This window comes from Euprymna scolopes, chromosome 18 (assembly GCF_053919585.1).
Source record: "Euprymna scolopes isolate OS-2025 chromosome 18, ASM5391958v1, whole genome shotgun sequence".
Classification (NCBI taxonomy): domain Eukaryota; kingdom Metazoa; phylum Mollusca; class Cephalopoda; order Sepiida; family Sepiolidae; genus Euprymna; species Euprymna scolopes.
In genome coordinates, this window is record NC_136499.1 from 125871041 (window position 1) to 125885166 (window position 14126).

A 14126-nucleotide genomic window follows, 5' to 3' on the forward strand; every position below is an offset into this window, starting at 1 on the left:
TTTTTTGTTCGATATTTCATCCGACGTTTTTTGTACGATATTTCATCCGACGTTTTTTGTACGATATTTCATCCGACGTTTTTTGTACGATATTTCATCCGACGTTTTTTGTACGATATTTCATCCGACGTTTTTTGTACGATATTTCATCCGACGTTTTTTGTACGATATTTCATCCGACATTTTTTGTACGATATTTCATCCGACGTTTTTTGTACGATATTTCATCCGACGTTTTTTGTACGATATTTCATCCGACGTTTTTTGTACGATATTTCATCCGACGTTTTTTGTACGATATTTCATCCGACGTTTTTTGTACGATATTTCATCCGACGTTTTTTGTACGATATTTCATCCGACGTTTTTTGTACGATATTTCATCCGACGTTTTTTGTACGATATTTCATTCGACGTTTTTTGTTCGATATTTCATCCGACGTTTTTTGTACGATATTTCATCCGACGTTTTTTGTTCGATATTTCATCCGACGTTTTTTGTACGATATTTCATCCGACGTTTTTTGTTCGATATTTCATCCGACGTTTTTTGTACGATATTTCATCCGACGTTTTTCATCTGATATTTCATCCGACGTTTTTTGTACGATATTTCATCCGACGTTTTTTGTACGATATTTCATCCGACGTTTTTTGTACGATATTTCATCCGACGTTTTTTGTACGATATTTCATCCGACGTTTTTTGTACGATATTTCATCCGACGTTTTTTGTTCGATATTTCATCCGACGTTTTTTGTTCTATATTTCATCCGACGTTTTTCATCTGATATTTCATCCGACGTTTTTCATCTGATATTTCATCCGACGTTTTTTGTACGATATTTCATCCGACGTTTTTTGTACGATATTTCATCCGACGTTTTTTGTACGATATTTCATCCGTTTTTTGTTCGATATTTCATCCGACGTTTTTTGTACGATATTTCATCCGACGTTTTTTGTACGATATTTCATCCGACGTTTTTTGTACGATATTTCATCCGACGTTTTTTGTACGATATTTCATCCGACGTTTTTTGTACGATATTTCATCCGACGTTTTTTGTTCGATATTTCATCCGACGTTTTTTGTACGATATTTCATCCGACGTTTTTTGTACGATATTTCATCCGACGTTTTTTGTACGATATTTCATCCGACGTTTTTTGTACGATATTTCATCCGACGTTTTTTGTTCGATATTTCATCCGACGTTTTTTGTACGATATTTCATCCGACGTTTTTTGTACGATATTTCATCCGACGTTTTTTGTACGATATTTCATCCGACGTTTTTTGTACGATATTTCATCCGACGTTTTTTGTACGATATTTCATCCGACGTTTTTTGTACGATATTTCATCCGACGTTTTTTGTACGATATTTCATCCGACGTTTTTTGTACGATATTTCATCCGACGTTTTTTGTACGATATTTCATCCGACGTTTTTTGTACGATATTTCATCCGACGTTTTTTGTACGATATTTCATCCGACGTTTTTTGTACGATATTTCATCCGACGTTTTTTGTACGATATTTCATCCGACGTTTTTTGTTCGATATTTCATCCGACGTTTTTTGTACGATATTTCATCCGACGTTTTTTGTACGATATTTCATCCGACGTTTTTTGTTCGATATTTCATCCGACGTTTTTTGTACGATATTTCATCCGACGTTTTTTGTTCGATATTTCATCCGACGTTTTTTGTTCGATATTTCATCCGACGTTTTTCATCTGATATTTCATCCGACGTTTTTTGTACGATATTTCATCCGACGTTTTTTGTACGATATTTCATCCGACGTTTTTTGTACGATATTTCATCCGACGTTTTTTGTACGATATTTCATCCGACGTTTTTTGTACGATATTTCATCCGACGTTTTTTGTTCGATATTTCATCCGACGTTTTTTGTTCGATATTTCATCCGACGTTTTTTGTTCGATATTTCATCCGACGTTTTTTGTACGATATTTCATCCGACGTTTTTCATCCGATATTTCATCCGACGTTTTTTGTACGATATTTCATCCGACGTTTTTTGTACGATATTTCATCCGACGTTTTTTGTACGATATTTCATCCGACGTTTGTTGTTCGATATTTCATCCGACGTTTTTTGTACGATATTTCATCCGACGTTTTTTGTACGATATTTCATCCGACGTTTTTTGTACGATATTTCATCCGACGTTTTTTGTACGATATTTCATCCGACGTTTTTTGTTCGATATTTCATCCGACGTTTTTCATCTGATATTTCATCCGACGTTTTTCATCTGATATTTAAAATTTCAATATAAATTATATATATATATATATATATATATATATATATATATTATTATTATTTAAAAAAATTTTTTTTTTTTTTTTTTTTTAGATAAAAATTGGAGATTTTGGTCTGATGCGTGCGCTGCCAAGTCAGGAAGATCATTACGTGATGGCTGAACAGAAAAAACTACCTTTTGCATGGTAAATAGAACAAAGAGATTAACCGGAAATGTTCATCTGTTTATTTTTATTTGTTTTTTATACGTCGATTTAATGATTTATTTATCAAGGTTTTTGTTGGAAATGAGTTACGATTGTATTTTCACTTGCTTTCAATATTTAGTTTTCTTACAATGATAGAAATATGCGTATATCAATAACCAAAAAAAAGTGGCACGTTTTTCAAAGATATTACGTTAGGTTCCTTTGCATATGTTTTTCAAAATAGATTTTGTAATATGTATAATTGGAATATCATATTCTCTCTCATTCTCTTTCATATGGGGTAAGCATGTTGATCCGAGGAGTGTTCCGAAATAAAACCTAGTTATTTATTCCAACCGAATGGATCAGAGGGAATTCTACTTTGCATTGTTATGATGATTGAATTTATACATTTATGACCTGAAAGTTTCATCTCTCTGTTGCAGATATTGACAGTGTGAGACTTAGAAAGCAACCCCCTGTCATGGAACTGCATCAGAGGCAGAGATGCGTCATTGAATTCCTTCATGCAGAAAAAATTGAACCAATCAACATCCACCAGCAACTGTTGAATATTTACAAAGTCAATGAAGCTGATGTCAGCAAAAGAGATGTGTTCATCAATTTCAAAGTGATGACAGAGATGTGAATGACAAAGCATAGCCACCACTCCATCACTTGCAAAAGTGCTCTGATGATTTTTGTGACTATGTAGAAAAATAAATTTTGGAGGACAAAGTCACTTGTTTTCATGGTCCAACCCCCGACTTTGTAGTTTCCAACTTTTTTTTTTTTTTTTGTTAAAATAAGATTCATTACTTTTCAAACAACACTCATATCAAGATCATCTTCTATAACAGGTTAGGTGATCATGCAATTTGGGCCTTTTATTGAAGCTTGGATTTTACAATTTGGGCCTTTTCCTAAAGGCTGGATTTTACACTTTGGGCCTTTTCTTAAAGGCTAGATTTTACAATTTGGGCCTTTTCCTAAAGGCTGGATTTTACAATTTGGGCCTTTTCTTAAAGGCTAGATTTTACAATTTGGGCCTTTTCTTAAAGGCTGGATTTTACAATTTGGGCCTTTTCTTAAAGGCTGGATTTTACAATTTGGGCCTTTTCTTAAAGGCTAGATTTTACAATTTGGGCCTTTTCTTAAAGGCTGGATTTTACAATTTGGGCCTTTTCCTAAAGGCTGGATTTTACACTTTGGGCCTTTTCTTAAAGGCTAGATTTTACAATTTGGGCCTTTTCTTAAAGGCTGGATTTTACAATTTGGGCCTTTTCTTAAAGGCTAGATTTTACAATTTGGGCCTTTTCCTAAAGGCTGGATTTTACAATTTGGGCCTTTTCTTAAAGGCTAGATTTTACAATTTGGGCCTTTTCTTAAAGGCTGGATTTTACAATTTGGGCCTTTTCTTAAAGGCTAGATTTTACAATTTGGGACTTTTCCTAAAGCTTGGATTTTACACTTTGGGCCTTTTCTTAAAGGCTGGATTTTACACTTTGGGCCTTTTCTTAAAGGCTAGATTTTACAATTTGGGCCTTTTCCTAAAGGCTGGATTTTACAATTTGGGCCTTTTCTTAAAGGCTAGATTTTACAATTTGGGCCTTTTCTTAAAGGCTGGATTTTACAATTTGGGCCTTTTCTTAAAGGCTGGATTTTACAATTTGGGACTTTTCCTAAAGGCTGGATTTTACAATTTGGGCCTTTTCTTAAAGGCTAGATTTCAAGTTGGTCAAGAGATATCTTCTTAGCTGTTAACACTTCACTGTCATTGTTCCAAAAAAAATTCTTTCAATATTTTCAACTAATGTTTTGTATTATATCATGAAGTGTGTTCAAAATCTAAGCTTGTGAGCTTATTGAAAATTTAAAAAAAAAATAACTGCTTTTGCTATTAAGAACAATAGTTCAGATTATTTAAATTTTTTAAGACGAATTTGATTATTAGATTTATATTTTTATGAAAAGTTTTTGTTGTAATCTATTTTTGTTTTCTTTTTCATATTGGCAACTTTGTTTATTCAACGAATCTGTCAGTTAACTTTTTATTTTGTTTTTACAAGGGAGCCATCTGGAGGCCACTCGAGAATAAGGGTTAATGAGTGTAACATAGTGAAGCAACAGCTTAGTGATCATTTTTGGTGGGAATTGGACAGAATTGGACTATTTAAAGGGGACAGGATAGCAAGAATTTGTTTACATTGGACTTGAAAGCAACCATGTTGTAATCGGCCAGGAAGCAGGCCAGTGAAACAGTTCCACAGGCAGGCAGTTCTAGGAAAGAAACTTTGTTCATGGAATTTGTGTTTAGATTTAGGCACTAGTAGAAAGTAGGAGAAATTGTTTGTAGTGGTTGTAGCTTAACAAGTGGTTTTTGTGAAAGTTTTTTTTTGGGGGGGGGGCATTGAATTAAGCTGAAACGAGCACTTGCCATAAAAATAATGATAGAGCAGAGCCAGGCTCGCAATGTCTCTTCTGTGGAAAAAAGATTGCAGGAAGGAGAAAAAGGCATTACCTACTAGATTTCGAAGCCGGTTTTGAACTCTATCATGACAAGATAGGATACTCTGGGCAGCTCAGTACTTTAATTAGAATGTATATGACTCGTATACAGGTAGAGGATTGCATTTAGAGTGAGATACCTTCTGGAGCGATAGAATGATGCAACTATTTTTCCAGCGACTTTGGCAACAGATTTGATGAAAGTCTTTCATTTCAGGTCAAGGGTGAAGGTCAGTCCCAGAAATTTATCGAAGCAGGGTGCTTGTTTGAGACGATGGCCATTTATATCACTTGTGAACAAGTGTTGGTGGTGAAAAAATAGAAGCTTGGTTTTGGATGCGTTTAAATTAACCAATCGTCTTCTGCCCCATCGCATGAATGTGCTCAAGAGTACCGATTTGGGATGCAAAATGCATTAAAAGATATTAAACTAATTTTACAGAAGAATTTTCTATTTTTAACTGCGATTCAATTGTCGAGAAAAATTGGATTATTTCCAGCAAAAGATCCAATTTGCATGATTGTTATAAGGATGGTTTATATGCCTTCACGAAATAGTAAATATTTATGTGCGGGAGATATTATACATCATTTTTTGGGGGAAAAAAAACAAACTTTTTCAATTATTTGTGTTCAATGCACTTATACTAAACTATTTCCAAATTGATTATTTTCATAAAACAATTATGGAGTACTTGAATGGTTTTTGTCAACATTGGTACTCATTATAACAGCTATTTCCTTTTTTTTTTTTAATCTATAGGTGTCGTAAGTTAGTTAGGACTGACTACTTTGTTCAAGGGTTTATTTGTCCCCTCTTTGAGTTGATTATTATGGCAGAAACATGCCGAGGTTTAATTATATATGAATCCAGGCTTAGAATTTCATTATAAACTGCTGAAAAAGTTTTACATGTGTAATTTTATTTTTATTTTTAGGTGTGCCCCAGAGAGTTTAAAATCCCGGCAGTTTTCGCATGCAAGTGATACGTGGATGTTTGGCGTGACCCTTTGGGAAATGTTCACCTATGGACAAGAACCTTGGATGGGATACAAAGGATCTGAGGTTAGAAATTTTTTGCACTTTCATTTAAGCTAAAAAGTTATCGTGTTGCATTTTTCAGAGTCACACCCAAATAGCATTTAAGCTGACAAATCAGTCTTTGCTTCTGACTAGAAAATTTTCATTTATTGTTTTGCCATGTTACTATATTCTTAATAAGATATTTAGTTACAATTTATTGTTAAAAAAAATGATCTAGTCCAGCTCGGATGACTGCTAATATTAAAGATTTTTAAATAATCACCTAAAACTAAAAGTCACTTAAAGGGATAACTTATTTTACATTGAATAAGTGTTTCTTTGGAATTTAATTGAAATATTGAATTTTAGTTAAAACCAATGTCATTTACTTTATTGTCATGTCGAAATTAGTAAAATATCAAAAAATTACAAAAACTAATAAAGTAGAAAATTATTTGATGAAAATATTTAAAAAAAAAAAAAAAAAAAATGACAAGTTATAAACAAAGAGGAAGTCTATCTTATTACTTTTTCTGGTGCTTGTTAAGATTGTTGACGAATCGATTTTGTAAATATATCAGTTTAAACAAAAAAAGCAGGACTTAGTTAATTGTCATGTCGAAAATAGTAATATATCCAAAAATTACAAAATTTTTTGAGTAGAACAACTGCTATTGTGTTTTCGGTAAAAAAATGTTTATCGCTATAGACAAAAAATATTGCACGCCATAAACAACTAATCTAAAATATTTCTTCAAAGTTATGTCCCTCCTACTGCCTACTTTATAACGTCTAATAAAAATGCAATTTTACCCAATTTTCCATGAAAATTACTTTTGACTATAAATAACTTTCTACTCAATGATTTTCTTTTTTAATTTTTGGATATATTACTATTTTCAGCATGACAATTACATATTTTTTTGCTTAAAAAAATCAATCTGTCGACTCTGTTAACAAGCACCCATTTTAACCTAAAATAATGGATGAATGAATCGTGAAATCATAAAAATACATTAATTGCAACATGACAATTTAGTAGATAACAATTGCTTTTTAATGGAAATTCAATCTTTTGACTTTTGATTTTTCTTTCATATTCTGGAAAGGCAACAAAATTACATCTTCTGTCATTGGTTAAAACTTGTTGCATATTTTGCTTATCTTCAATTTCTTGCTTATTAACTACACTACACTATTGCAACGTGTTTCCATTATCCTTTCTCTAGTTACTTTTGAAAAAAATCATTTGGGGGGGGGCATTTTTAACAAAAGCCAACAAAACAAGAAAGGGCTGAAAATATATACCACAGATAAATGTTACCAAAGGCAAGATAAGTTCCTCTTCTGCCTACTTGGATAATTTTGGGGGATACAAGTCTAGAATTCAACCTATTAAAAAAAAAAAAAAAAAATACAAAAAAATGTTTATTATGTATATACTCATCACGGAACAAAAATGTCATATTCCAAAAATCACATAAATTAATCAAGTAGGGTTTTTTTGTTTTTTTTTTTAAACTAAAAAAAAAAATCAAATTTTATAGGAGAACTAGCATAATAAAAATTCATAAATAATGGATGAACGAATCGTGAAATCATGAAAGTACACATTTTATGTAATAAATGCTGTAATATTTAACTAATTTGACATAACTAAGTTGATATCATTGCTTTTTAATGGAAATTCAAATTTGCGGCTTTTGATTTTTTGTTCTAATATTTAAGAAGCGCTGAAGACTATAACGAAGATGTCTATATTAAGTTTAAAAAATGTGCAAATAAAAACATAAAATTATTTCACAGCATCCTGGGCAACGCTGGGTAGGTATAACTAGTTAAATAATAATATTAAAAAATTTATTGCAATATTGTTATATAGATAATATCAGGTTAATATTGGTCAGTGATGATGCCAACAATAATAGAATGATGTGTGAGTGACAAGGTTGTAGAATTGGTAAAAATGCTAAGAATCTTCAAAGAATCGACAGTTTGAATATTGGAAGATTTTAGAATAACAAATCTTGTAACTACACAAGCCTGGTTAGTAATATGACGATATATTTTAGCATAAACAAACCTAACTTGTGCTGAGAAAAATGGTTCTATGATTAGCAGTTGATGATGTATACTCCAATGTGTGCCTTTCTAAAAAGAAAATTTATTTTTGTTTTAAATCTGGATATGTGCTTCTACACTTTTTTCCATCTTCATCAATTTCATTCACTTGGGTCTGGAGTCGGAACAAAGTCATTGCTTAAAAGGTTTGTCATAAAGTTGTCATTTTCCAATCAAAGAAAAATCTAAATAATAATAAAAAAAAAAAAAAAAGCAATCCAAACATGCGGTGAAAATTTACTTTCACCATGACTAATGTTTGTGCAAAAACTTTTTAAAATCCAAGGCGTAGTTATTAAGGAAACTGAACAAATGAATGATTTAGGGGCAATTTTACCCCTATAATTCCCCCTTCGGGGTGGGGCCAACCAGAGTTATCCTGGAAAATCTGTTCTGGCAAAAAGTTACTTTTACCATGATTAATGTTTGTGCAAATTTTTTTTTTTAATCCAAGGCATGGTTATTAAGAAAAGTGCAGAACAAATGAACAGACTAACCTGAGTGAATTACTAGGACCAATCCCTCTTTTGTTACGGAACAAAAAACAAAAAAATTACGTTTCTGAATTTTTAAGATATGGATTGTTTTTTTGTATTATTTGGATTTATCGGACTACTGTTCTCATCTTGAGTGTCATTTTTACAACGTTTCAGTCGATGTAACTTCTGACCTTCTTCAAGTGTACTTTGTCAAACTCGGGAATGTTTCTGTTGAGCTTGAGAATTTGGACGGAATTTTGAACAGACCCCTTTATTTAATTCAATTCATGAGAGTAGCATGCTCTCATTCTGTCAGCCATGACTGGGTGGAGATACTAAGTAATTTGCAATTTTGTATTTTTCGGTCGCCCACACTGAGGATTGAACCTTCGACCTTCAGGAGAATATAACTTTTATTAATTTTTTCCAAGCATACTAACCACTACACCACAGGTTTGACAGAAACATACCTGAGTTTGGCAGAAGCTTCTGAAGACGGTTGGAGATGACATTGTCTGAAACGTTGTGAAAATGGCAGTCAAGATGAGAACAGTAGTCACAAGAATCCAAATAAAAAAATATTGTAACATTCTTTAAACGTTGCTCAGGGAATGAGGAATCGGAAATCCTTGAAAAACGTATCCATTTTTTTTTTTTTTTTTTTTCTCAAATGATATATAGTGCATAAGAATTATTTAAAAAACACTTTGTAAATACTCCTGACCAGCAACAAAATCTCACCCCTTCACTGTAAAGGTTCTTAGATGTCGGAAGATTTTCTACACTGATCGTGTCTTTATTTGAATTCCTTGCCTTTGAAATTCCCTCCTTTCTCCCAGTTTCCCTACAGAAATTTAAGTGTGATGTAAACGAACATCTTGCTGCCCAGCTCCCCACTAAGTCTGCCCTCTTACTGTTGAATAGCTGGGTACTCATATTGAAGAGAGATGACGGGCACATATATAATGGGACTCATGTAATAGAGACATAACGATAGTGATGATGGAGAGAAGACATTTATATATCAGTTCTTATAACACATCTTGGAGAAGGGGAGACATTTCTTGTGATAGAGGAGATGGTACACATAATACTTGGAAGGCTTTACACAAGAGTTCGTTATAATTGATGATAAACACATTATCTTTTTCTGTTGTAACTGAATGACGACACGAGACAACACGTAAAAAATATGATGATGATGTCTTTATCGGCTCGACCGGTCGAATGAACGTCAGGAATTCACTTGTATCTACATTTTTAATCTTCTACCCTTCATTTCCAAAGGGTCAGCTGACCACTGACTGCCAACTGACTGACTCTCAACTGTCTCACTGTCTGACTCAGACGGACTCAGACGGACTCTCTAGCCCCTATATTGAGAATCCCCCTTCGTTTATGACGTCAGAAGTGTGTTTCCCAAACGTAACCAATTCAAGTGGCTATGCATGTTTTTCCAAACACACTTTTAACAACAAAAGAATTCTCAACGTATAATTTTTTTAACAATATATTTTTAATTTGTATTGTTCATTCTTTTTGGCTGACCTTTTTAACATTCCGATTCCAAACAGAATGAACAATCAATTCTTTTTACAATATAAACAATATCTAACTATTTCTAATAGAATTTATCAGTAGACTAAATTCTGACATTCCAATTCTTAACCTTGCTTACAAGGTTCGAGTCTCGGCTTATTCTAATCTCATTTTCACTTATCTCATGTTCTTTTTATTTATATGGAATGGGGACAGCCTTTCCCTGTAACATCACAAATCTGACTTATCTCTTATCACAGTAGTCCTTATGTTGTAATGCCTATGAATTCCCATGAATCGCTTCAAAATGATTTGTTTTATAAAAATAAAATTACTTGATCAATTTACATGATTTTTGGAGTATGGTACATACATCATACAGATTTTTCTTTATCATTGTTTTCTATTATAGGGGGAATTCTAGACAAGAATCAGAAGACCTATTTTACCTTAATAGTATTTACTCTGACGGACATTATTTAAAAAAAAAAATTAACTGTAAATTATAGGGATTGATGTGGGTTTCGCTAGTAAATAATTTAATAATTAATTTCCCTTTTTTTTCTTTTTTTTTTTTTCTTCAAGGTTCTGCATAAGATAGACACTGAAAATGAACGTCTTAGTGCACCTGAATATTGTCCTAATTACATCTATCAAGTCATGTTGCAATGTTGGGCATATAAACCCCAGGATCGGCCGACCTTTATGGCCCTGCGAGATTATCTCTGTAAGGTAAGGTATCTTTTCATGTATTTTGTCATGCACAACCAGAGATTTTAACAAGTGTTTTGAGATAATGGTGAATAGTTTGCTATTATATAAAAGGCAGTAGTCTGTGTGTTTGTATGTCAAGCTAAAACATCAAAAATACACAACAAACTCCTACAAAGTTTTTTTTTTTTTAAATCAGCATAACTCTGTAAAAATAATATCTAAAATTTACAAAAAAAAAAAAAATTCTTTAGGAGTCAAACTGCTATTTGTATCATTTAATGTTCCTATTTACTTGCCTCCCCACGAGGGCAGAGTTGGACACAAGGTCAGTTTTTAATGTGGAGAAAATCCAGCTCCCCAAAAAGGGACACTCTGGATAAGAACAAAAATAAAAATTTGCTCTATCTAGATGGATTTCTTCACTGATCGAGGTCAGAAAAGATGAAGTGTAGTATCAGAACAGATACTACACTTTGATCCTAGCCAAAAAGTCAATTATTTTATTTAATGTTATCAAAAATTAAACACAATTTTTAATGTTATCGTACTTTAATACAGTTTAGAAAATGAATCATTTTTATTTTCACATTGATAGACACTAACTCTGGATTTAATTGATCATTTCTTAACTATTGTCATTTCTCTACAAATAAAGGGGGTACTTACTTTCCTCTGAAGGCATCCTTGATTTTATTTGACGCTTTCAGTAGCATTCTGAATCAGGAATTTAATACATAATCGGTAATTGTATTGGAATGGGTGAAGAACAAACTGCTACTAGCATATTAAGCGATGCTCTCTCTGTGCAAACAAATGGAGCTTAGGTGTTTGGACAATGTGTAACATACTCATCTTAGCAGCATATATTTTTATATTTTTTTTATATATTTTTACATATCCAACATTTTTTCACTTCTTTTCTTGACAATTTATAAATACAATAAATTGCAGTTTCACTTAATGCCATAACCAGCAAATTCTAGCATTGCTACAAATATAATTTGCTGATTTCTTTATGTCCTCTGATGAGAAGAATAACAATAATAGCATTCTTTGAAATTCCGTGAAATAAGGACTTTGTAAATTGTTTTTTGGAGTATTCAGTCGAGCAATAAATTTTGATTGTAACGTTCAACTTATAGTTTTAATTTTCTTTCTTTTATAATAAGCTCTACTATCTATTGCGTATTGAGCTTTTTTATTCGGTCGGGATTAAATTATCTATATATAAATACTGGTATTTATATTTGTTTGAAGTTTACCATTGTGTACATCAGGTAAACACTACATCACTTTGATTTCATTAATATATATAGACTATCATTATTTTTATGATTATCAAACGTAATTTATTGTAATTATTATTTATTTTATTGTTATTAATGTTTTTTTTTATTACCATTCTATTTAGTATTTTATATCTGCAAAGTTACTATTTTCTTGCTGTAATTTGTTTTATTGTTATCAGTAGTATCATCATCATTATTTGTATTATATTTTTCTCAGTATTACTATTATCATCAGTAGTAATTGTAGTAGTATTACAATTTAGTCATTTAAACTAATTACTCAGGCAATGCCGGCACACAGGCAGGCTAGATTTCTATATATTTTTAGCCCTAGCCCAATTTTTAAGAGTTTAATTTGAACAAATTATTTTTGTTTTATTCCGTTCTGATTATGAAGTATTGTTTTTTTTTTGTTTTTTCATTTGTTTGTTTCTTTTTAATTTTATTACAATAAAAAAAAAAAATTATTACTAAAAATAAATTTCATGGGAATTCATGTTTGCCTTTGATTTAAAAAAAAAAAAGAAAAGTTTAATGTTTATTTTTGTTTTCAGATAAGACCAAAAGATATGAAAGCAACTCAGAATTTTTGCGAGCCTAACAAATTAGAAATTGAAGAAGGTGATCATATAATTGTTCTGAATGGAGAGTAAGTATTTTTAAAGTAAACATCTGCTAGGTCCACTTCACTGATAACAAGTTTCCTCTTCTTCCTCCTTTTTTTCCTTCCTGCTTATATCATTTCATAAGTTAAAAAATAGGATTGTATTTAAGTAGGAAATTTCACAAATAAAAGTAACTTAAGGCTCTGCATTTTTGAAGAGTTACATCATCTCTCTCTCCCTTTCCTTCTCTCTTAAGCGTACCAGATTATCTATATGGATTGTGAATGTGTAAGAGTAAGTCACTTTTTTGTGTGTTTGTGAGTGACTTCCTTCTTTTATAGCTTCCGAAACTGCTGAGCCTATCTTTTGCAAATTTCACACAAAGGTAATTTATGTCTGGCAGTATTCTTAGACATGTTTTGTCCAGAAATTTATCCAATAAATATCAAAAATCAAAAAAATCCAATCCTAAAAATAGCTTTCCTTTTTTTACAGATAAAAAAGAATTTTTACAGGGGGAATATTTTACATTACACCGGCCAAGGGAGATTCAATTCTCAACAAATCATTTCTTAAAAAAAAAAAACAGAGCTATTGTCAACTGGAGATATAGCTCAGTGGTAGAGTATCCGACTACACATCATATTAACTATACTTAATATCGCCTGAAGAAGCTAAAGTTTAAATAAAATTGCAGTTGAAACATGTATATATGTAACCAAATGTAACCAATGTTTGTGTAAATAAAATATATATAAATTAAAATTGGCCATTTTCTTTTTAGTATTAGTAACAATATTATATTTCAATAAGAAAACTCTTTTTGGATCAACTACAAAGAATTATCAATTTGCAAAATCTAACTCGATATTCTATCAGTATGATAGAGCTTAATATTATATATGTACTGTATGTGTTTTTAAAAATTTAAATTATTTTTAAATCGTATTCCAAATAAAGAGTACACACTCAGGTATCAAAATCGTTTATGTCTATTTCCAGACAATTCTCATTCTTTTTTGCAATTCAGCATCGAACATAAGGGGCTACTATTTGGGAGCATGCCAAGTAAAGAGTGACAACATGTTGGTTTACATTACATTTAAACTTCTGCATGTCAGGGAGGCAGGTAGCACAAAGGGAATTCCAAAGTCTAGCTGTTCTAGGGAAGAAACTATTTGAGTAGAAAGCTTTCTGGCCTCAGCAGAGGAGGGGTGAGATTTTGTTGCTAAGCAGTTTTGTCGGAGATATGTACGTCGAGGGAACACAAGTGCAACGAGTTCATCAGAGCACATTCCATTAAAATATTTATAAAACAGGCACAAAGATGCAACATTGTGGTGATGGGACAGGAGT

At 31.9% G+C, this 14126-nt stretch overlaps 1 protein-coding gene across 9 annotated transcripts in view; it reads left to right on the forward strand.

The window, feature by feature from the left end:
* Nucleotides 1-14126, forward strand: part of LOC145297806 (uncharacterized) — a 411153-nt gene that overhangs the window by 381757 nt on the left and 15270 nt on the right. For all 9 annotated transcript variants that reach the window (XM_080144118.1, XM_080144120.1, XM_080144117.1 and 6 more), the window contains 4 exons: nt 2398-2489; nt 5939-6065; nt 10748-10894; nt 12720-12814. In XM_080144118.1, the coding sequence (XP_080000244.1) occupies nt 2398-2489; nt 5939-6065; nt 10748-10894; nt 12720-12814 (461 nt within the window). The remainder of the gene's footprint in view (nt 1-2397; nt 2490-5938; nt 6066-10747; nt 10895-12719; nt 12815-14126) is intronic.